This window comes from Podarcis erhardii, assembly GCF_964252035.2.
Source record: "Podarcis erhardii genome assembly, chromosome: 7".
Lineage (NCBI taxonomy): Eukaryota > Metazoa > Chordata > Lepidosauria > Squamata > Lacertidae > Podarcis > Podarcis erhardii.
In genome coordinates, this window is record NC_138511.1 from 3,632,955 (window position 1) to 3,657,618 (window position 24,664).

Sequence of the window (24,664 nt, forward strand, 5' to 3'; positions counted from 1 at the left end):
TGGCAGGACAGCTTTGCTGAGTTGATGCCATGTGGGTCAGTGGGTGGTGGTTGCTTTTTTCCTTGCTGCATTTCCATGTGAGTAATCTGTTGGGGGCTGCATGCCAGCAGTTGGTGCGGCCACCCCCTTTCCTCCGTCTCTCTCTCTCTCTGCCACCCCTTTCTCTCATTCTGGCACCAATTACTCTTTCTCTCTTCCCTCCTCTATGTGCCACCCCATTCTCCCTCTCCCTTTCTCTCTCTCTCTCTGCCCCTCCCTCCCTCTCATTCTGCCACCCATCCTCTGCCCCCTTCCTCTCCTCCTGCCCACCTAGCAGGCTGCCTGAGGAGGGATGGCTTGCTTTCTCCAGAGGTCTGAACTCATTGCTCACACTGGGCTCTGGAATCACTCCTCTGATTGCAAGTGGCCCCTTCCTCTCTCTTTTGGGAAGCCTGCAGTTGTTGGGCCTGATTCATAGCAACAGCCCCTGAGACTGCCTCACAGGACTATTCCTCCTAGCAGAGAGGAAACTGTGGAATGCGCATGTAGGCCAGCAGCCTTTAAATTGCCTTCTGGGGAGTCTTGGGGATCCCCAGTAGCTTATCTGGGGGTTGCAGATGGGAATGGCAGACGAAATCTTCCCCAAGAGACAGCCTGTCCTCTGTTCTTGGCCTTCCCCTGGAATGCACAGGCATGGAGGAGCCCTGGGTGTGTGTTAGGGCGTATTCATTTCACGCTGGTACAGCCCAGTAGCCTTTGACCAGCACACCTTGCTGTGCGCCCTAGAGACTGTGCCAGAGTCATAGAATCATAGGATCTTGGAGCTGGAAGGGACCCAAGGGTCATCTAGTCCAACCTCCTGCAATGGGCCCGTCCTGCACGACCTCCCAGGTTCCAGCATCTTGCTCAGTCAGGCCAAAGGTCCGTCTGGCCCAGTAGGCTGCCTTCCAACAATGGCCAACTGATACTTCCAGGAAGCCTGCAAGCAGAACATACACGTATAGGCAACTGCTCTCCTCTGTGATTTGCTCACAGCCTTTGCTTTTGTGTGGTATACTGGCGCCTGGAGGTTCAGTGTAGTTATCAGTCATTGGAAGAAAAAAGGAACATTTAGCAGACAGTTTGTGCAATGCAAGAAGAACATTTTTCTCATGAACATGTGCCGACGGTTCTGCTGTGTTATCTGAGCAATCTAGGGAGGAACCACTCGGAAGCAGATATTTTCAGGTAATGTAAGAATCAGTCTAAGTAGCTTTAGGCAATTCCAACTCAGCCCTCAGCTGCCAATGAGGCTATTGTCCTACTTTACAAAAATATTGTACAGATTGCAGCCGAGGTGGGCACTTGCAGTTCTCAGTCTTTGGGTAAAAGTGATGCAGGGTTGGTGGGGGGGAGAGGTTGTCTGTGGGAGAAAGAAGATAGCAGAAAGAGAGCGAGAGAAAGGGGGGGTGAGAGGGAGATATGGAGGGGATGGGAAAAGAGAAAGAATCAGGAGAGGATGAGAGGAAGGGGGTGTCAGAAGGAGAGAGCCAGAGAAGGCCCCCCCCGGCTTGCTTCGACTCTTGCTGGCTTGCAGGTCCTCCACGGGCAACAGGCTCCTGGCCCCTGCATTAGAACAAGCCGAAGAATGTGGAGGGCTTTAAACACCTCGCATGAGAGCCTGCACACTCAACACTGGTGATCAGCTGTGAAAGCAACGCAGAAGGAAGGCACAGAACATTACTGCTCTGCAGCACTGGAAATATGACAAATGGTACCAAATCCTGTGCGGTACCAGCACACTATTCAAGCCATCTGCTCCACCAGGTATTTGGACTTGGTCCTCCCCCCGCCCCCCCCCCCCCGCACCTGCCAGCCTTAATGATAGCTCCATTCCCTGGCTAGACACACTGAGGATCTGTCAGTGTATATTTTGGCAGCGCCTGTCTATCTCGTTCGGATATTTTTCTGAAGTCTTCTTGTAATTGAATCTGAGTGGAGCCGGAGCCGGAGCCAAGGCCCAGGCCTGCCTTTTCTGGCCCTTGCGCTGAATAAATTTGGTACGTTGATGGCCCAGTTCTGGGCCGATGGATGGCCAGAGGCTGCCAAGGGCACCTGGCCTGACAGAAACAGAAAAGAGGTGGCAGAGAGCCACGCACATTCTCCCTGCCTTGTCTTCCCTATTAGTTTTGAGAGTGATATTTCTTGTTTCTAAAATGGGAAACATCCAGGAACGTAACCCTCCTTGTGGGGAGACTTGCCCATTATCTTGTATGCTCAGTGGTGAGGCAAGGGCATTCTGCATATGCTCAGATATGCTTCCTCTTCCAGGGAAGGGGAACTTCTTTCAGCCCAACCAAGGGCCGCATTCCTTTCTGGGCAGCTTTTCAGGGGCCACACAGCGGTGGTGGGTGGGGCCAGAGGCAAAAGTGGGTGGAGTAGGCTGGTTTCTACCTGAACACACACGGCCCTCTATCATTCACCCAGAGAAGCCGTATCAAGAGTCCTAAGGCACTTTCCAGTCAGGCAAAAACATGAGGACGAAGTGAAGGGGCAGCGGGGGCTGTGCCCAGTCCCAAGGCATGGAGGGTTCTGGGCTAAGCCTGGCTCAGCTCAAGCCTGCTTGAGGTTGCAGTTCTGGGCTTGCATAGCTGCCAGCCCCCTTCTCTTGTGCAAGGTGGTCCCTGTCCATAGATGAAGGCCTTAGTGCAGTTTTCCAGCAAATTAGTCTCTTTACAGTCAGAGTTGGGAGCTGGAAACTGCTGGTTTTGTGGCAAGGAATGATGAAGCGGCCCTCTTAGATCACTTCTGCTAGGATGCTGGATGATCTCATTTGGAGCTCAACACCCCCTTGTGATAAGCTGGAGATCCAAAAGAAAGGAAGTGTTTGGAGCAGAATGCTGATCTGGATCTGGATCTGCATTTGAAATATGTAACAGCATTTGTAGCTCTGGCAAGCAGCCCCAAGCAAAGAAAGGCAGCGCTGGCTGCACAACTGCACATGCCAACCTCCCCCAACCTGGCGCCCTCCAAATGACTATGACCCCCATTGGCTCCGACACGCTGGCTTCTTCCTTGCTAATCCAGAGCTGGAGAATGCCTGCAGTTGTCTTACGAGGGCAGGGCAACAGGAACAATTGCTGTGGGCGCGACCAAGAGCAGGACACAAAATGGGTGTTGTCAGAGATCGTGCAACCAATCTGACGGTTTTCAAAATAAATGTTAAATGACGCTGTGGGTTTTCCTTTTTCTTTTTAGGGTGGCATAATTAAGCATGCTTTAGATGAAAAAGCCAGATACTGCCTTGCTCTGGGGCTTTTGAGGGCAGTGGGCCAGTCAGGATGGCACCATTGCAGCTTCCCTCCTTGGTCCGGTGCCTGCAGCCTGACACAGCTCAGCGCATTCAGTTGCTGAACACTGCTGTGGGAGGAGAAAGCAGGGGCCTCTGCAACAAGGGCTGGAAGAAGCCTGCAGATTTTCTGCACAACAGCTTCTGAGCTGGGCAAACTTGGCATTTGGGGAGCAGCTTTCCTTAAGGATCCCCAGCTAGTTTCCACTTGTCCCAGTGGCAGTTTGTGTGGCTGGCATGATAAGAATTGTGAGTGTGCTTGAGGTGCACACATGATGAGAGAATCTCCATTTGGGGGCTTCTAGAACCTTCCATGTCCCCCCTCAGCTTTCTCTTCCCAGGGAGTTGGGAAGGCTTCCTTCCCAGCCTCTCCTGCTGAGGGAAAAGGGGCTGATTGAAGCCAGGCGTTTGGGGCTTTTGATCAGGCGGCGTGTTGTGGCAGCTCCAAGGCCTAATCGCTCCCAGATGCCTGACCTCTGCAGCGTCTTTGGGTGCTGGGCAAATTGCAGATGCTGGATTTGGAAGTGCCAGGAAATGGGGAGGGGGGCCGCCGAGCGCTGTGCAGAAAGATTGCTGAGGGAGCTGAGCCAAGAAGCGACAGTAGTTGCTACTGCAGAGGCAGGTTTCCTGGGGTGGTTTGGAAGGGCCCCATTTGGATCCAGCCACTGGCCGGGGGGGGGGGGCACCTTCTTCAGGCAACCTGGTTGCTTGTTTGGATGACTGTGCCTTGCCCAGACCCAGGCTGGACGAAGCAACAGCACACCTGCCCCTAACCCTTTGCCTCGGGGTGCTTTGCTTTCTCTCTGGTAAAATGTCAGCGTCCTCTCTGGGCTGAAGTTCACATCTTGCATTTTGACACCTAGGTGTGAAATGTCTCATTGTCCAGTCATCTGGATGTGCCAAATTTCAACTTTCTGAGTGGCTTCAAAGTGTCATCAGCAGCATTTCCCACCATTTCTGGGTCTTGTGCATGCAACAGGTTTCAGCTTTCTGGCTAGCGTGGAAACAGCATAACTACATATATAGCAGGGGTGCGGAGCCTTCTTCTGCCCAAGGGCCACATTCCCTTTTGGGCAATCCTCCAAAGGCCACATGCTTGAGTCACAAGTGGCCACAGCAGTTGCTACCTCTTCCCTCCTCCGTCTGCTTTCCTTCACTGTTGTGTCTGCCCAAAGTCACTTAGCAGGGCTGGAGAAGGCAGGTGCAGTGCTTGGCTGGGCTTCTCTCCCCACCTGCCTCCCGTCTCCTCACTCCAAGCAGCCAGCAATGCCTGGAGACCCAGCATGTGGCTCCCCCCACCCTCCAGCACTGCTTGAGTGCCAACCATATCCTGATGCGTTACAAACTCCCCTGGGGGATCTGCTCTCCGCCACACAGAGGGCTGCCTCTTTGGCGAACAAAGCGCTGCTCTCAAGGCCTGAGCCGGCTGGGGAAAGGGTTCTCTGTCTCTGGTTACACTCTGGATATCCCAGACAATGGTCCTTTGATCTGGTCTAGCAGGCAGGAGCGGGGCTGCAGAGACCTCCTCCAGGTGGGGTGTTTTCCATGGATTCCAGCTGCTTCCTTGCGTGTGCCGGGGTGCCAGTGTGCCCCTCTGCAAATCTACCCACTGGGAGCCCCTTTGACAAACTTACTTTTCCTGCAGCTGCCTCCCAGGACAATGGGGACGTGCAGTAGACCCATGACAGACTCTGCTTCCAGGTCATTTGTACTCCACTCCACCGTCCTGACTAACTAGATCTTATGAACTTGGTCACCTTGTAAACTTTACAAGGTAGAGCCTCTGGCCAGCTCTCCTAATAGCTTGTGGCTTATAATGGCACAGTTGTACCACCGTCAGCTTAAAAAAGAGAGCGAGAAAGATGTCCTGCCTCCAGCCCAGCTCTGCCACCTCTTTGTTCTCTCCCAAGACTGAGCACTATGCCAGGAAGCAGAGCCTGGCTTCTGGATCAGGCCCAAGGCCCATCTAGTCCAACATCCTGTTCTCACAGTGACCAGACAGAATCACCAGTGGGGATGCCACAAGCAGGACCTGAGTGCAGCTGCCCTCTTCCCACCTGAGAGTCCCAGCCACAGATATCCAGAGGCATCCCATTCATTCAGAGATGGAGCAGCAACCATCAGAGCCATGAACCACTGACAGCTCCATCTTCCATTCTCCTTTTGGAGCCACCCAAGCTAGTAGCCGTTGCTGTGTCTTCTGGGAGCAAATCTTGGATTGGGAATTACACCAGCCTTCCCCAAGCTGGGGCCTCCAGGTGGCATACACTGCTCTGCAGCTTGTGCTGCCTGCCTGTGCTTGGGGCTGCTTGCCAGATCTATCACACCTGTCAGTCAGTGTGTTTGTGGGTGTCCAAATCAGTACTCCACTGCAAGCACGCTTGTCCCCCTTTCTTTTGCCCATCTGGCTTATCACAGGGGGCGATGAGTTCCAAATGATATCACCCAGCCTCCTGGTAGAAGTGATCTAATAGGCGCTGCTTCATTCTGCTTTGCCATGAAAACAGCTGCTTTTAGTCCCCAGCTCTGGCTCTGTAGCTTCCGGTGGCTTATAGAGAGACTAATTTGCTAATCACTGAGCAGGGGAATGGAAGCGATTTTGTAGGATTAACCTTCCCTGTGCTCGTATAGTGGAGCTCAGCGATGTCCCCGGCCATGCTGGTGACTGAGGCTTGCAGGATTACCCTCTCAAAGAGCGATGCCAGTTTGTTCATGGGCCACCATTGTGCTGCTATCTTTCCCAAGAGCCTCTGCTCCTGGTCTTCCCGTCATTTGTGGGATGAGTGCCCTGCATCTGTGCAACAGAATGCGCTGAGACCTTAATCCCCAAATGCAGATTTTTGCTTTTCCCACTCTAAAGACTTTTGACCTGGTCATCACTCAAAGCTTAGAAATCAAGGGAAAGGGTTAACCCGCGCTCCCTGGAGTCTGTGTCATGCATTGCAGCCAAGTCAGAGGGGTTCTTCCGCCCCCTTAAGCAGTTCTGCCTTGTCCTGCAGAGTGTTTTTAATTCCTTTGAATCGGATGTAGCCTGTTGCTTGACTTACGGAAGCAGCAGCATATGAAAGCGTGGTTTTCTAAATGCGAGGTTTGTGGGGTGCTGTTTCAAATGAACCATGCTTAACATTGAGAAAGGGAGGGAGCAGAGGCAGACGGGGGTTATTGTTTCCTCAGACTGGCTCCTGGCTTGCAAATCACGGTTTGCCTTTACCACTTAGGTGGCAGCTCTTCGCCCAGGGATCAGGTGGTGGTGATTTATTTCATTCATGTATTTCAAAGCAATTCTATAAAAACAGTTACTTATATTAAAAACAGTTAAAACTGTGTGTGTGTGTGTGTGTGTGTGTGTGTGTGCACCCGTGCATGTGCATCCATATATAAAAATCTCTCTCACGCACGCACGCACGCACGCACACACACGTATGTTAGAGGCTGCTGCCCCTGCTAACCTCAGAGGGTGGGCAGAGTGCTTCTGCACTCCTGTTCGGCTTGCAGGCTTCTCACAGGCATCTTGTTGGCCACCCTGAGAACAGGATGCTGGACTTGAGGGGCCATTGTCCTGATCCAGCAGGCTCACCTTACATTCTTAATGTTTTGCTTAGATCTCCTTTGGAGAACTGCAGTGAAATGATTCCTCAGATTAAAGGAGATGCTGGATGGCCCTTGCAGCCACCCTAAAAGGGAAAGTGGGCGATCCTTGGGTCCTCGCAAACCCATGGTCGCTTCTGTGGTTGCTGCACTGCAGATGGTTAGATTACTGTTCTTGCCCTGCACAGCGGCATTCCCTGAACTCAAACAGTGGAAGCGGTCAGGACTGCTCCTTTGTTATACTCTGGGATACTAGTGCATATGAGTGCACAGCCTCTAGGGCAGCCTTTACCAACCTAATGTTCTCCAGATGTTTTGGACTACAACACCTATCCTCTGTGTTGCTGGGCATGATTGGAGTTGTCACCCAAAATGTCTGGAGGGCACCCGATTGGCAAAGGCAAAGAGAGGGGGAGAGAGAGGTTTTTGCTGCTCAAAATGGCCCAGCCACGCAGGGGAATGATTAATGATGTGCCTGGAAGTGATATCATCTCAGCCCTTCTTGTGATGGGCCGGTGATGTTCGTGCGCAAGTGCCGCCCCCACAGCGAAACAGTGTTTGCACCTGCTAGCTTCAAAAATAACACGAAAATTGCTATTTATTTCTTTGAAATGTGTATCCCCACTTAGAAGTTTGTAACCGGAATTCCAGCAGTGAACATAAATCGTAAAAAGAACTACATTAAATAGAATGGCAATTAAAATCAATCACTTGCAGCAGCTGGAATGGGTAGGAATAACGAAAATATTCAAATGCCAGATGGGACATTAAACGACTTGGATGAAAGTTTTTGGCAGACAAAAGAAGCTCCCTGTTCACCAAGAAGCCTCTTAAACTTCACAGAGATGGTGAATCTGTGGCCCTCCAGATGCAGGACTTCTAGCTGCGTCGCTGCAGTTGGAGTCTCAGCAACCTTGCGGGGGGGGGGCACAGATTCCTCATGCTGTTTAACATAGTGGGGTTATCCAGATGTTTGGAGTACATTGTCAGCAGGATGCTGATGACACTCAGCTCTGTTTCTCCTTTACATCTGCAGGTGAGGCAGTGGAAGTGCTGGACCAGTGTCCTGCCTCAGTAATGGACTAGATGAGAGCCAACAAAGTGAAGCTCAATCCAGATAAGATGGAGGCGCTGTTAGTGGGGGGTTCCCTAGACCAATGGCTAGGAGATCACCTGCTCTTGATGGGGTTACACTTTCTCTGAAGGAGCAGCTGCATAGCTTGGGGGTTCTCCTGGATTCATTGCTGTAAGCTTGAGGCTCAGGTGGCCTCAGTAGCCTGGAGTGCCTTCCATGAGCTTCGGCTGGTGGCCCAGCTATGCCCCTGTCTGGTCAGGGTTAGTCTAACTACTGTTGTCAATGCTCTGATAACCTCAAGGTTAGATTACTGCAATGTGTTATACGTAGGGCTGCCTCTGAAGACAGTTCGGAAACTGGTGCAGAATTCTCTGGTCAGGTTGTTCACTGGAGCAAGATGGTTACACCAATCCTGGTCCCACTTCACTGGCCACCGATTAGTTTCCTGGCCCAGTACCTCAAGGACCACCTTTTTCCATATGAACCTACCCGGACCCTGAGATCATCTTCTGAGGCTCTTCTTTGTGTGCCTCCTCCGAAAGAGGTCCGGAGGCGGCAACATGAGAACGGGGCCTTCTTCAGTGGCTCCCCGTCTGTGGAATGCTCTCCCCAGGGAAGTTTGCCTGGCACCTTCATTATACACCTTTAGGCAACAGGTTCCTTTTTAACCAGGCCTTTGGTTAATCCGATTTACATCCTATGCCCTTTTAAAATGGTTTTTTTTGGGGGGGGGACTATTGGGTTGTTGTTTTATATTTTTATTACGGTATTTTGTGGTTTTATACCTTGATTTTATTCTGTGAACCGCCCTGAGACCCCCAGGGTATAGGGCAGTATATTAAACAAACAAACAAACAAACAAATTATTATTATTAAGAAGGTTCAAGTCAGAGACAAAGGCCTTAATTGTAACTTTGCCACTGTGTGCACCATAAATTTAAAGCACCCTCCCCCCAAAACAGAATAATGGAAACTGGAGTTTGCCACAGAACTACAATTCCCAGCAGCCTGCGAATTTAAGAACAGTTTCCAGAGCTTTGGTTGTGGGGGAGGTGGAAGACTTGCTTTAAATGTGTACACAGCCAAAGAAGGCACCCAGCAGGCTTTTCTCTGGGAAAGGCATTCTAACAAACAGGCACCACCACCAAAAAGCTCCTGCCTCCTGTCACCATCACCCTTGCCTCCGATGGCAGGCGGACCCAGAAAAGTTTGTCTGGTGCAAATTCAGTAAATTGCCAGCTAAGTTATGCACAGAATAGACATATTGAAATTAATAACCCCAAGTTAGTGATGTCCATTAATTTCATGGGTCTACCCAGACACTAGCAGGGATCCAATGCAACAGTTTCTCTAGCGGATCACACATACCATTGTGTAACAAAGTTATAGAATTGTAGAGTTGGAAGGGACCCCTAGGGTCACCCACTCCACCTCCCCCCATGCAGGAATCCCAACTGGATTATGCATGATCATACAACCTGATTCTGCATTCTCTTGCATATTGCTAGCAGAACAAGTATCACGCCACAAGGCTCTGTCCTTGTGCTACATGGGATGTTACACTCTTACGGATTCTTCCTCCAGAAAAGCCCACCTATATATGGGGGCAGCCCATAGATAGCCTATATGGTGCTGTAATGTTAGGGCCCACATGCTCAGAGGTGCCTCAAGGGGGCTTCCTGAGGGCTTGCAGCTCAGATTGGTTACTTCAGCATGGACAGGATCAAGGCCTTCTTCGTGGTGGCCCTTGAACTGTAGAACTCCCATCTGTACAGACATTTAGGCCAGCACTGGAGACTTGCCTCTTCAGTGCTGCCTTTTAATTGAGATTTTCATTAGCTTGGGTGTGGCAGAGCAGCGTCTGAAAGTATTCTGCATTCTTGCTAATGAGTCTATGATATCTTTATATCTTCTATTGTGTGTTCCCTGCTTTGCGAGGGTGTTCCCTGAAAAGCCACTGGGACATATCTCTCTATCTGTCTGTCTACCTCTCTGTTAAGCACAAACAGGACCGGGATCTGCTGCCAGTAGAGAAGCAAGAATCCTGTTGTCCTCTTTTAACTTTTTAAAACATTGTTCATGTTTAGTTTTTATTACATTGATAACCCACCTTCCCCCAAGGAGCTCAGGGTGGTATATATGCTTCACTCATTCCCCATTTCATACGACGACACTGCGAGGTAGGTTAGGCTGAGAGATGGCGCCTGGCCCAGAATCTGACCCTCGTGGGCCTGAGTGGGGATTTCCCTCCCAGACCCAAGCTCAGCACTCTAACCACTGCACCACATTGACCCTTAACGTTGCCTGCTCTTCCCTTGCAGACCTGAGGGAAGTGACGAAGCGCTTCTCCAAGATGGGGGTGTTCAACTACACAACACTGACCCTGGCGGACCCCAAAGGGCTGCTTTACGTGGGGGCTCGAGAAGCCATTTTCGCCCTCCACACCAACAACATGGAGCTTGAGGAAATGGTGAGTTGCAGATTGGGCTGTCTTGGGAGGTGCTACACAGATGCATTAATCACAGAGATGCCTGCCAAATCTGCCTTTCCCAACTGGGTGCCCTCTAGTTTTGGGGACTGCAACTCCCATCAGGCCCAGCACCATATGGCTGTGCTGGTTGGCACTGCGGGGAGCTGTAGTCTCATCAGGTTGGGACGGCTGTGCCAAAGATCCATCTCGTTCTTTGACCCGTTTTCTAGCAGTGCTCAAGCAGATGCTTCCAAGAATCCCCAAGATGGGCATTTGAAGGCCAAGAGTGCCTGCTGTGCTGCTCTTGCTTCCCAGCCGTGTTCAGCTATCAGGACTAGCAGCCGTTGGGTGTCCTTACATAGCAAGCTGCCTTGTAGAAAGCCAGGCCTCTTGCCCACCTTTTCTCTAAACTAGAAAACTGCAAATGCTGCAGCCTTTACTCCTAAGGAAGTTGCTCCACCCCCTTGATTGTTTTGGTCGCTCTTTTCCAACTCTATAACTCCCTTTTAAAATGCTTTTATCATGCTGTTTGTGGCTGTGATTGTGTGACTTTCCTGTTTAGGCAACATAAACCACCCCAAGCCCTTGTGATAGGGTGTGCTTCATAGGATGCTTAAGAATAATTTCTACTTCTTTGCAGATCCATTGGGAGGCTCCAGCAGAGAAGAAAGCAGAATGTATTCAAAAGGGCAAAAGTAATCAGGTAAGACAGGACATGACCATAACTCTGCCTCCTCCAACCTGGTGCCCTGCAGCTGCTTTGTACCACAACTCCCATCAGCCCCAGGCAGGACAACTCTCCTACATGCCACTCAAATCTGAGCCAGTTCATATTTTCTTCACTGCAGACTTCTAGACAAGGAAACAGAGAGGTGTCTCCCATTGCTTTTTCGGGGGTTGTTTTCAAGAGCTGTCCTTAAGAAAACTGAGGATGGCATCTGAGACCTGCACCCCGTGGGGATCCTCTTGCCCCATGGATCTCCCACAGAAGGATGGGCCTTTGTCCCTATCGCCAAACCTCTCTTGACAGCGGTGGGCAGGCAAGCACAATATTGCCATGGCTTGTCAGGCACCTGCAGTGAGGAACTTGCTGCTCTCCCCATCTGTTACGCCGGGAGAGTATTCAGAGAGGACCCACTTTGAAGCTGAGGGAGAGCGGCTTGTCCCTAAATGAGTTCATGGTGGAGGTGAGATTTGGATCAGGGATTTCCTGACTCATAGCTCACTGTCCTGGCCATTATGCTACACCATCTTGGTATCAGTGTGTGCATGGGCCCTTTCCCTGTGAGCCCCCAGGCACCCTGCAGAGAGTGTGGCTGCTTTATACTTCCCCTTTCCATTGCCCTGCCCCTGGGAACACTGGTCCGCTCTAGTCAGCTCAGCTTCTCGCCTTTCCTGCTAAGCAAGCCGACCAGGGCTCTCTGCACATCAAATCTTCCGCTGCAGACGTGAATCCTCACTGAGCTGGGCTGGCTTTGGACCAGACAGGTGTGCATCTGGCAGCCAGCCTTGCTTCCTTGCTGACTGGGCAACAGGAGAGAGGGAGACCCAGGCTGCCTTCCTCTCCCCACTTGACCTGGGAGTAAGCCCCATTGAATTTAGGGTGACCTGCATCTGAGTAGTCACAGTTAAGACCACAGCTTTAGCAACCTCCCACCACTCTTTCTGTTGTCGCAGTTGATTATGGATCATTGTTGATGGGGCTTCAATGTTGAGTCCCTTGGTAGGTTTTAAAACATTTTGCTCAGTGATAAAATGTGGCCCCAATTAACCAGGCAGCTGAATTTCTAACTTTCAGTAAAAGAAGATTTTTTAAAAAAAACAACAACACAACTCTGGGTGACAGGCATCCTCTGTAGAAGAGAGGTGTTCCCTTTGGTGTGAGAGGGAAGCAGAGATGCCTTTTCCTAAGCCGGGTCTTCCTACTATATATGCACAGGCTCCATATTTAAAAAAAAACCACATCCCCACCCTCCCTGGGGATCCATTTGTGTGTGGATATGAAAACAAATGCTGATGTGATCCAGCTAATTAATCAGTTAATTAATTTCTTACGTGAAAAAAAGGCAAGCAACGAGTGTCAGGAAAGTTACCACAGGGATTGTGGCTTGTGGCGGCCAAGCATTCATCGCTTTTTCATCTTTCAACGTCTCTCCAGTTTGGGTTATCCTTTTCTGTTTTGTCCTGAAAGGGTTTTCCTGGCTGCTCCTGAATTTGCTGGCTTATTAAGCCAGGATTTGATACCAGGTTGCTGTATCTGTGTGCTGAATCCTGCACATTATTTGCATATAATATACATGGATGCATGCTTTGGTTACATTTACAGTGGTACCTCTGGTTACGAATGCTTCAGGTTACGAGCTCCGCTAACCCAGAAATAGCTGCTCCTGGTTGCGAACTTTGCCCCAGGATGTGAATGGAAATCACACAGCGGGAGGCCTCATTAGCAAAAGCGCGCCTCAGGATAAGAACGGTTTCAGCTTAAGAACAGACCTCTGGAATGAATTAAGTTTGTAACCACTGTATTGTGCTTTTAATTGGTGTCATGGGTACACTGTGGTGGTTTTTGTGAAGGAGCTCTAACCTCTGATTCTAAGTTTGGCTTCTGAGGAGCCTTGAGGACTGGAAACGTGATTTTAAAGAACGGCAACATTCTCCAGATGCTGATTTCTGCGTTTTAGCAATGCAGCCACAAAATGAAAACAACCCATACCCTCTGGGGCAGGTCATTGGGCAGAGAATGAGACTCTAAATCTCAGGGTTGTGGGTTTGAGCCCCACGATGAGCAAAAAATTCCTGCATTGCAGGGGGTTGGACTAGATGACGCTCGTGGTCCCTTCCAACTCTGCGATTCTATTCTGTGTTTGTGGCCTTTGGAGTCTCACGAAGGACCTGCTTTTTCCTCCTCAGACTGACTGCTTCAACTACATCCGTTTCCTGCAGAGTTACAACAGTTCCCACATGTATGCCTGTGGTACTTATGCCTTCCAGCCCAAGTGCGCCTACATTGTGAGTATGGCGGGGAGCTTTTCTGTCCATGAATCGTGCTTGGACTCGTGGGCTGAGTGCGCTGAATGGGGGCAACTGGCTCAGTCCCATCACACTCCTCTCTTTCTTGGGCTCCTTGCAGAATCTGGCCACCTTCTCCTTGGACAGGCTCTCCTTTGAAGACGGAAGGGGGAAGTGCCCCTACGACCCCGACAAGGGGCACACGGGCCTCATTGTGGGTAAGTGGCACCCAGGGCTGCCAGCTTTCTTCAGCCTGAGGAGCAAAGTCCAAAGGGCAGTATGTCCCACTGGGAGGAGCTCTTTCCACAAAGCTCATTCAAGTGGATTCTGCAGAAGGACTTTGGGGTGCAGTGGGGGGAAGAGCCAACTTCTGCAAAGCTTTTCTTGCCTGGTCGCCTGCAGGCAAGTTCTTGCTCTCCACAGGCAACCAGGCAAGTAACTGCTGGCCGGCCTGCTCTCTGCCTGCTCCCCCTCAATGCAGCCTGGGCCTCAGGGCTTTCAAGCCAGGTTAACCCCTTCTCTTCCACCCATTTTAGAGGAAGAGTTGTATTCGGCAACACTCTACAACTTTCTGGGCACGGAACCTGTGATCCTGCGCAACCTGGGCCCCCAGTATTCTGTCAAGACTGAGCACCTGCCCACATGGCTCAATGGTGAGATGCGATGGGAAGCAGGGGGGTGGTTCTCCAGTTGGGCTCTCTGTGCGCATCAGTGCGTTATGGCTTCTCCTTACAAATGCATGTTTTCCACGGTGGGTTCCAGGCAGAGGTTCACAAGTGTGGCAAATGCTGCTTGCCTTGGTTTACTTAGCTTGGAAAAACCAGCACCCTCTGCTTCTGTACTCTGAATGTGGAATCTCGTCTGCACATAGCTCAATATTGTCTGTGCTAGGCATGGGGAGCCTGAAACCAACCGTTTCTAAAGCCCGTGTGGTGTAGTGGGTAAAACATTGGACTGAGATCTGGGAGACCAGAGTTCAAGGCCCCACTCAGGTGGTAAAACTCACTGAGTTACCTTGGGCTGGTCACTGTCACTCAGCCTACCCCACCTCACAGGGCTGTTGTGAAGATTAAATGGTGAGAGAGGTCCTTGGAGGAAAGGAGGGGTATAACAGCCATTGAAAGAAAGTAGGCCAGGATTATATCTGTGCATGTGTGTTTGGTGGGGGCTTAGAGGGGATCGGGAAGGATGTGTTTGGTTTCAGGACTGGCCGTTCATCTTGCTTCCTTTCCTCCTTTTGTAGAACCCCACTTTGTGGGCTCGGCCTTCGTCCGGGAGAGCAAAGGCAGCGACAGAGGGGATGATGACAAGGTCTATTTCTTCTTCAGTGAGCGGGCGGTGGAGTACGACTGTGACATAGACCAAGTTGTGGCCCGGGTAGCCAGAGTCTGCAAGGTAGGCCATGGAGAGTTATGGCAGGCTCAGAAGGCAGGCTCCAACCACCTCAGAAGACTCCAGCTGGGTCAGAGCCCAAGGCTTGTCTAGTCCAGCAGCCCAAATCAGAGTTAAAGGAAGGATGTATTTTTAAAACCCTACAGAATTCTTTTATTGCAATGAAACAATTCTCTTATATACAGACACTCCAATAATAAGTCCTTAATAGTACTTATTCTGATGCAGTATATTTCACTCTCTGGCCAACAACACAGAGGTCTTCATCAGTGACCTGATATAGCATCAAAGGAATGAAATGTGAGAAATCTAAAGAATAAAAAAGTTTAACAAGTCAGCATTTCTAGAATAAAAAACAAACATGCACAAAACAGCAAGAAGCTGATTCTCATACTTTACCTTTGCCTCACTTCTTCCTCTCCAGCTCTTAAAATTTTGCCTGTAAGCTCCATGAGACAGGGACCTCTCCCCCCGCCCTTAAATGTTAATTATCTCTGTACAGGGGGACGTGGGTGGTGCCCGGACTTTGCAGAAGAGGTGGACGACATTCCTGAAGGCACGGCTGTTGTGCTCTATTCCGGAGCAACAGCTGCATTTCAATCGGATCCAGGGAACGTACACTCTGAGTGGGGATCATTGGTCTGAAACTAGCTTTTTCGGAGTCTTCCAAGCACGCTGGTAAGGCAGCAAAGAACTGCTTTCAGATTTGTCCAGTGGGGCTGATGGCCCTCTGCTCTGCAAAGGCTGAGGGGGTGGGTGGCAGGGCTGCAGGAGTGTAAAAATATCACAAGGTACAAGGGTGAGAACAGAATTCAGCTTCCTGAGAATCTCTGCTTTCACTTTTTTTAAAAACAAGCAAGCATCTTGTCCTAAGGCCAGAAACAATATTTGTTAGGTATTGATAGATGGACTATTGATACAACTGAATTATTTAAAAAAACCCAGTTTTTGAAAATGACATTCAGTGAAATTTCCTTAAAACAATATAAAAAGAAATCTATATATTAGAAAGAAAACCATATCCTTTAAAGCACGTGGTCCGTGCCTATAGAAATCTTGGGAATAGGAGGGGTGATCAGACAAGATTTCCAGGGGAGGCGGGTACAACTTCAGTGTGTTATAGGTCTCTTTTGGGCACACACACTAATTTGCCCATGGTGGGCAGGACCTGTGCCAGTCACGCAACATGGGGGAGAGAGCAGCATAAATTGCCTAAATTATGATTTATGTTGGATTTTTTTCCTGGTGTCCCCCCCCCCAAAAAAAAACTTCCTTCCAATGCCAAAAGGAAAGATGTGGGGTTGTGTAGGGTTAGAGAGGCTGTCATCCTGATAGTTGGATAACACAGTCAATGAAATGGGAATAATTGCCGGAGTCCTGTTCTTTCCCTCAGCCTGTCCTGATATAACAGCAATAGAAACTTCCCAACCTTGATATCTGAAAGGGGAGGTTGAAATAGTTGATCTTGAATTATTGTTCAATTTACTGGCTGCTGGTAGAATCTGTAAAGCAAAGGGCGGGGGGGGGGGGCACAAATTCTCCACAATCGCCGAATGGTTAAGCAAAATATAGGACACTACATGGCTGATTTCTTTTTCTAACTTGTTTTTCTGGAAGCTATTCAAGAAAATAAATATGTTCTTTGAAAAATGGTCTTTGTTTATTTGGGGAATAACAAATTTCAAGATAAAAAGCAAGCCTAGTGTATGGTTGTTTTTCTGTGTTGTCCTATCAGTTTAGGATTTAATTATGGCAGTCATATCAAACATATATGTAGTTTTCATTAGAACATATTTTCTTTTATTTGTAAATATTTCTAGTTCAGTACCATTTTTTTTGTTTGCAACTTCTTATGGTTTTTTTTTGGGGGGGGCGAGTAACTATTTAAAATAAAATCTTCCCAATCTTGGTTGCTCTCTTTCGCTAAACTTATTTCTGCCTCCCTCCCTTCCTTTCCTGCAGGGGAGATGTGGATGTTTCTGCCGTCTGTCAATACCAGATTCAAGAGGTGCAGAAAGTGTTTGACGGTCCCTACAAGGAGTACAGCGAGGTAGCTCAGAAGTGGGTTCGGTACTCGGACCAAGTGCCCAGCCCTCGTCCTGGAGCAGTAAGTACTTCTGGGGAGGAGAGTGGGAATCCCGAGTGGCTTGCCTGCCCCACCCCCTGAGAGATGGGGTGCCCAGCTGCTGCCCCCTTCTGGTCTGAGGGCAGAAGTGTACCCATCACTCCCTTCCCTCCCAGTTTCCCCTTGGACAGATTGGCTCACAATCCTGAGATTGCTTCTCCATATCCAGATTCTTCCAGAGTATCTTTACTTTTTATCACATGTGGTAGATACCACGCCACTACACAGGGCAGGTGGCAGCAACACGAAAAATGTAGGCACGCATTTGGAAAATGTGTATATGATGGAGCAACTCAGTGGCAATTTCCCTGGTCTTACACGGAAGACTTGGCATGTCCCCAAGCTTATGTGAATCCCCACCCCAGCTGATGTTGTGATTCCTGCATCACAGTGGGTCATACTAGATGACCCATGGGAGCCCTTCCACCTCAGTGATCCTGGGATGATTCTGTGATAATGGGCCACAGGGCTTTGTGTCCACCTCTTATCCAGGTCCCCAAGCCCAAGCATGATCAGGCTGACAGTTGAGAGTATAGGCAGCTGGGATAGCTCAGTTGGTAGAGCACGAGACTTTAAATCTCAGGGTCGTGGGTTCAAGCCCCACATTGGGCAAGAAACTCCTGCATTGCTGGGGGTTGGGCTAGATGACCCTCGTGGTCATTTCCAACTCTGCAATTCTATTATTATCTCTCTGGGTGTTTTCTCTGGCTGTCTCTCTGTCATAAGTGTCTACTCATCTTGTGGAAGCTACATTTCCTGGCTTCAAACCCTTGCATCTTTTCCCATGTGCACATTACTTTTCCAGGTGCCGCCTTATTTAGCCATGAGGAAAGTGTGCTCTGCACACCCAAAGCAGCCAATATGGTGCTCTTCAGCTGTTGCTGAACTGCAGCTCTCCTCCTGAGTGTGCTGCTTTGGGGCTGATAGGAGCTGGAAGGCACTCCTTCTGTACGCCCTCAGAAGCACTCTTCTTCATGACTGCTTTGCATCCATCACGGCTGGGTCTTGTCAAATTAAAATCATTTTTGCAGAGCCAAGGCTTAATCTGTGTCAAAGCATTTTCAGCTCTGACCTAAGCCCTGCATCTTCCCTTCCTTCCAGTGCATCACCAACTCCCTGGAGCTGCCTGACAACACGCTCAACTTTGCAAAGAAGCACCCCTTGATGGATAAGGTGGTCCCTCCCCAAGGCAACCGGCCTTTGCTGGTCAAGAAGGAGGCCAACTTCACCCAGCTGGTGGTGGAACGGGTTCATGGCTTGGATGGCAAACCGTATGAATTGCTCTACATTGGCACAGGTATGGGATTCTAAGGCCCAGAGCACTCTTTGCATGTAGAAGGTACCAGTTCAACCTCTGGCACATCAAATACAAGGGTCTTGGTTAGTGAAGGATGGCAAAGCTTCTCTGCAGGAGGTCTTGAAGTGTTGCTGCCTGCCGGAGTAGACCAGGGATAGGGAACCTGTGGCCCTCAAGATGATGGACTACCAACTCTCATGCCCCCCCCTCGCCAATGACCATGTTGGCTGAGGCTGTTGGGAGTTGGAGTCCAGCCACACCTGGAAGACCACAGGCTCCCCATCCCTGGTGTACTTGCTCCACAAACTGAAACTCCACTGCCAGGCAGAGGAGATTGTGTAGGGGGTCTGGCTCTGTATGTCCAGTTGCAGCACCTCTGTGGATAGACTGAGTTAGTGCTGCAACCTGTTCCTGGGTTTGGGGGATGGAAATGCCACATGAGCCCCGCTCTTGAGTCAGATGAGAACAACATAATTTCAATTTTGATGCTGGGGCGGTTCTTGGAAGGAGTGGCCTGAGGAAGAATGGTAGGCACCTGCCTTGCATGTAGGAGGTCCCAGGATCAACCCCTGACATCTCCAGGAAGGCCTGGGAAAGATTCCTGACCTGGAATCCCAGAGAGCTGCTGACCGGCAGTGTCAGCTAGGTGGACCTAATGGCCTGCCTCAAGGCAGCTTCCTAGGTTCCTATGATATGGTAACTGGCAGAGGCAGTGGTCCCTAGGGCAGCTCTGTTCTGGAGGAGGGTGGTCCAGAGAGGGTGGTTCCTGTGATGCTTCTTTGCCATGACCTCCCTCTCTTGAATTTTCTGAAGATAATGGCTGGCTGCACAAGGCCGTGGTCTTGCCATCGGGTGTCCACCTGATCGAAGAGCTGCAGATCTTTGAGCATGCCCAGCCTGTCAAGAGCCTAGTATTGTCCCTGCAGAAGGTAAGAAATGTCCCTGCATGGGCTGGGGTTGGAAACACGGGGGGTGACAGCAGGCAGCAATCCTTTCCTTGCGGAGTCACAAGGCATGTCCCCAATCACACCACATGATGGGCAGTGCTGATGTGTAGGCCCACCCAAAAAGCCTTGCTCAGAACAGATTCTACAAGTTAAGACCACTTGCTTTTGCTTTGGCTAATTCTACTTTCAGGATTCAGACAGCAAAGGGTTAGCGAGTGGGTCTTTTTGATGAGGGATTGGTGGAATTGTAGTGTTTTGGAGGTGAGAGAATAGTGGGATGTGCTGGTCAGGAGATGAGGGCAGTGCAGCCAAACTGAGCACGACAGGATTGGGGTCAGCCACTGTGTACTTTGGGGTTTGCTAAGATTTCATCAGAAAATGCCTGCATGGTTCTCTGCAACCATAAGGACTAGAAACCTGGACAAATGTATGTAAACTTAGATCCACAACATCCCACATTTGGCAGGAGAGGTTTGTGCCTCTGCAGCAAGAGCATGCAATAGAGCAACCCAGGGAATGAGGCAGCACTGACTTTTTCAGTGGTATCTGAAGATTAAGGTGGGAGCAAAGTGGTGTGACTCTAGATGCTGCTCCAGTATTGATATTCTTCCCTCTCACCCCAGAGGGTGCTGTTTGTTGGCTCCAACTCCCAAGTTATCCAGCTTCCTGTGGCCGACTGCAGCAAGTATCACAGCTGTTCTGACTGCATCCTCGCTAAGGACCCGTACTGTGCCTGGACGTGGAATGGGAGTCGCTGTGTTCGCATAGATGCCTATGATGGGTAAGAGGCACATCTTGGAAAGTGGCAAAAGAGGGAGTGACAAGGAAGGGAAATGTGGAGAGCAGTTGTCTGTTTGTGTCCGCCCTGAGACATCAACTCTCAGGAATCTTGTTCAGCTACTCTTCTGTGTCCAGACCTTTGCTGAATGCTCTTAAGTAGCTTCAACCACCAGGCCTAGAAACTTCTGCACTTTCTGAGGGTCAGAACTCTATGCCTGCACAAAAAGAACTTACAGGCATGCGGAATACACTCAACTCTGGTTTTATGGTCCTGTTGCCTTTTATTTAAATAATTTATATGCTGTTTTTCACACATGTCTCAAAGTGGCTTACAAAAAAATAAATAAAACAGACAATGGACAAATTTTAACACAAAGGTGACTACCAGCTTTTCCTTGGTATTGTGGTGCTGTTCCTTAGCTTTGTTCCCTCTCTCTTTGTGGCAAAACATCTTCTGATGAACTGGCTTTTGGCTCTTTTAGGACCTCGCTGCTGTTCCAGGATTTGGGAGTGGAGCCTGGGATTTGCAGCCCCCTGCGCACGTCAAAATCAGGTCAGTCCTCCTCTGCAATTTTCAGGCAGTGTTGTGTTGTGGTTACTCTGTGGACTCCTCGTATATATGCTTTCTGGGACCGGTGGTTTCAGCATTGTGGTCCTTCAGTGACAAGACAAGCTTAACTAGGGTGATTGTGTGTTTTAAATGCTCAGTTGCAACTCCAAACCAACATCTTCATAGGAAATGCCACAAAATCGAGTTTTACTCATCCCTCATGCCAAGTGAAGGAAACACTCCAGCTTTCATCAGTAACTCTGGAGCAATGTCCTCAGTTGTCTCCACACCACACACCTCCTTTTTATCCTCACAGCAACCCTGTGAGGTAGGTTGGGCTAAGCAAAAGCAGCAGGCCTGGGGTCTCCCAGGGAGCTTCGTAGCCAAGTGGGGAATTTGTCCCTGGGCCCCCCCTGGTGTGCTGCATCATGCAACCCACGGACTCTCACAGGCTGTTCCTGGATGGACTCTCACTGCAAGGAGATTTGGTTGCTTGTCTGAGGGCAGCCCTGGGACTTGTGGCTGGACCATGAAAAGGAGGAGGCATACTTGCCTCTTGATCAAAGTTCACATGACATTGAGTCCTCCGTCTGCAAATCCTTCTAGAAATGGTGGTGGGAGCCTGTGGGCACATAATTTGAAGCACAAGAGAACAGAATTAGGCAAGAGGCTGCCTGATCAGAATGTCTATACCGGGTCACTTTCACACAGTACGTTTAAAGTGCTGTGATATCACATTCTTGCTAGATTAGTTCTATGCGTTTGTTTGTTTGTTTGTTTGTTTGTTTGTTTGTTTGTTTGTTTGTTTTGCTGCTGGAATTCGTTAAACAGGTTGGTTATTGTTAATTTATTGCTTTGAATATAGCTTAAGTCAGTCGAGCATGAGACACTTAATCTCAGGGTCTTGGGTTTGAGCCCCACGTTGGGCAAAAAGGTTCCTGCATTGCCAGGGGTTAATTCCCCTCGTGGTCCCTTCAGCTCTGCAGTTCTATGATTCTGTGACACTATACTGAGTAGGGCTGCCGTACACCCAGAATTGCCCAGACATAGCTGGGATTCATCTGCCGGAAATAGCGTCTGGGCAGAATTACTGAAATTCAGCCAAAATGTCCAGGAAACCCCAGGCACAGAGCAACCCATGTTGGAAGTGTTGATGTTTTGGCAAATTTCATTTTAAAAAACCTCAAAAGCATTTTTTAAAAAGCTCAACAACTTTGCTATTTTTGCTTTTTGTAATATGGCAACCCTAATATTGAGGTTTGTCAGGGATTATGTGTTTCTTTGGACAAACAGGTGGGATAGACATTTTAAAAATGTGTGCCACTCTTTCGGTTTTTGGGAGGGACATACAGGATACAAATGCAATATACAAAGACTCTGCTGTTTTTTCATTTCTGCTTGTGGGATTCCACAGTGCATTTGCTTTGGAAGGAAGAAAATCCTGTGTTTCGTAGACTGCAAGGAGCCCTGTCTGTTGGCAGAAGAATAGCTAGGCGTGATGTCTTCCCCCGTCTTTTGTTCACCCTCTCCCTTCTCTCTGCAGGAACCAAAGTAATTCCCAAGAACATCACGGTGATGGTGGGCACAGACCTGGTCCTGCCTTGCCGCCCAACCTCCAACCTGGCCCAGGCTCGCTGGACCTTCAATGGGCAGGAGTTGCCTGAGGAGCGGGACTCGGTCCTGTACGATGCCCACCTCAAGGCGCTGATCATCTTGGGCACCAGCCTGAAGCACAGCGGGCTGTACAGGTGTGTCCAGCTGGAGGAACGCAATGAGCTGATGTCCGAGAGCTACGTGGTCACCGTGGTCTCTGGCCCGGCCATGTCTCTGGAAGCACGAGCCCCTCTGGAGAACCTGGGCCTGGTGTGGATGGTTGTGATTGCTCTGGCCGCCGTGTGCTTGGTGCTTCTGTTGGTGGTGCTGTCCCTGCGGCGCAGGCTCAAGGAAGAGCTGGAGAAGGGCTCCAAGGCCATTGAGAGCACCCTGGTCTACCCCATTGAGCTGCCCAAGGAGGCGAAGAGCCCCACCTTCATTCCCAGCACCACCTCGGACTCGGACGAGAAGCTGTGGGACCCAGCCAGCTACTACTACTCTGACGGGTCCCTGAAGATCGTCCCCGGCCATGCCGTGTGCCAGAACGGAGGCACCACACCCTCTCCCACCACCAACGGCATCCCCGGGCAGCCCCTGCAGTCTCCCCCGCTCCACTCGCCCAACCGCATCAACCTGGGCAACATCCGCGGCTCTTCCTCCAACGGCTACATCCGCCTCAACCTGGGCGCCGAGGAGCGGCCAGACTACAGCGACCTGGCCGAGGAGCTGCGGCGGAAGCTCAAGCAGAGGCAAGCGCTGCCTGACTCAAACCCTGAGGAGTCGTCCGTATGAGCAGCGCCATGGACTGGGCCTGTGTATTATTACTCAACTACCTCATAAACTAGGCTGGGATCACTGCCCCTGGCTGGTTCTACTTCTTTTTTTAAGAAAAGAAAATCCTATTTAAATACTTCCTTCAGACACTTTGGCCCCCAGTTTTTATACACTGCCAAGCCCCCATTACAGGCTGCTCCTGCCTCATTCAGTGTTTTCAGCCGTGCTTCCTTCTGAGAAATCCCCAGGACTTTCTTTGTGGGAGGTGTGTTCAGCTCTTCCTTTGCCTTGAATGGTGAGCCTGAACCTCACTGGAGACTTAACCATTGGACTGGCAGACCCAGTAATTCAGGCTTGCCCACTCCCACCCCCACCCCCTCCCCGAAACGGCTCTGTGGCTGATGGCAGAGTGGACAGCAAAAGGCAGGGCAGAGTCTCGTTCCCAGTACACAGCTGCTGTTGGGTCCATGCTGTTCTGTTTGCCACTTCTGCTGGGCTAACCAGGAAACAACCGGCCAAATGCAATAGTTGGGCCAGGGTAGCTGAGAGTCTGTGCCCCCCACCCATGCCTCTGAAGGAAACACTGGGGATTAACATGAAGATGCATAAATCCCCCCCAGGGAGTAATGCCACAAAGGGGGGCCTGCATGTGTGGGGCTGGGCCTCTTCAAGCTTAGATGTCTTGGTGAGAGCGAAAAGGGGTTGGGAAGGTGGTGCAGGGAAGAATTGAGTTCCAGGGAAGACTTGCCATAACTGAGCTGGAGGCTGCTTTGCCTGGAAAAGACCCACCTTTTGTCAAGGGGTGGGCCAAAGGGTGGCACCACCAGGGAAGGTGCGCAGAATCTGGGTTTGCCTAAGGGATTGTGGTCAGGTCAAGGCAGAAAGTTTTGAATGGCAATCTCCCATCCTGCTAAAGCCTTCCAGGCTTATGTTCAATTCAGTGGGGCTTGTGCAGGAGATCTCCCCAGTAAATCACACCCTTCCCATTCTGTGAGGTGCCCTCCCCATGGCACCTCCAGATCTGCCACCTGTGGTGACCACCTTTACTTACCCCATGGTTAGACTTGCTTCTGGAGGGAGAGAGAGAACCCCTGTGTGTGTGTGTGTGTGAGAGAGAGAGAGAGAGAGAGAGAGAGAGAGCTGCCTCTTCCTTCAAAGCAATTGACTGCTGTGACTAAACTGAGCTTCCTCCCTTCTTTTCTGGGGAATGAGGAGCATGCAGTGTAGATACCCCCCCCACCCCCCTGGCTGTATCCCTGCCTGGTAACCAAGCCCTCAACACAGCCAGACCCTTCCCCGAATCCTGCATGCCTCACACCACTGCCAGCAGCTGACTTCACCCCCTCCTCTCTTTTTACCCTTTTTTAATCCAAGAAAAACCCCATGTAAATAATAAGAGGGGCCTCTTGATAACAAGGGTCTCTTGCTTGTCCTGCCCACCTCCCCCAGGCAATTCGTGTAATTTATTTGTTACTGAAATATATTTATTTGATGTAAATATCTGGATATTTTTATATTAATAATAAAATGGAGAATAAGAATAACATGATGAGTACTGTGTTCATCGGGCGTGGGGGTTTCTCTTCCATTGCAGAACATGCCTTCTCAGGAGGAGAGTGTGCATTATATGTTATTAATAATAATTGACGGCAGTGATAATATTGTTAAAACCTCATTGGGTGTACACTGCATTTTACAGAACAGAAGAGCTCCTTGTCCCAAGCAGACTGCAATCTAAATCAAGATGGGAGAAGGAG

At 50.0% G+C, this 24,664-nt stretch overlaps 1 protein-coding gene across 2 annotated transcripts in view; it reads left to right on the plus strand.

Annotated features, from left to right (window-relative positions):
• SEMA4C (semaphorin 4C) overlaps positions 1–24,451 on the plus strand; it is a 61,350-nt gene extending 36,899 nt beyond the window's left edge. For both annotated transcript variants that reach the window (XM_081870005.1, XM_081870006.1), the window contains exons 3-15: positions 10,292–10,440; positions 11,081–11,143; positions 13,351–13,449; positions 13,571–13,667; positions 13,986–14,102; positions 14,693–14,844; positions 15,344–15,519; positions 16,804–16,948; positions 18,068–18,263; positions 19,077–19,192; positions 19,834–19,991; positions 20,473–20,543; positions 22,084–24,451. In XM_081870005.1, coding sequence (XP_081726131.1) covers positions 10,292–10,440; positions 11,081–11,143; positions 13,351–13,449; positions 13,571–13,667; positions 13,986–14,102; positions 14,693–14,844; positions 15,344–15,519; positions 16,804–16,948; positions 18,068–18,263; positions 19,077–19,192; positions 19,834–19,991; positions 20,473–20,543; positions 22,084–22,925 — 2,381 coding nt within the window. In that variant the 3' untranslated portion in view covers positions 22,926–24,451. The remainder of the gene's footprint in view (positions 1–10,291; positions 10,441–11,080; positions 11,144–13,350; positions 13,450–13,570; positions 13,668–13,985; positions 14,103–14,692; positions 14,845–15,343; positions 15,520–16,803; positions 16,949–18,067; positions 18,264–19,076; positions 19,193–19,833; positions 19,992–20,472; positions 20,544–22,083) is intronic.
• The last annotated feature ends 213 nt before the right edge of the window (positions 24,452–24,664 follow it).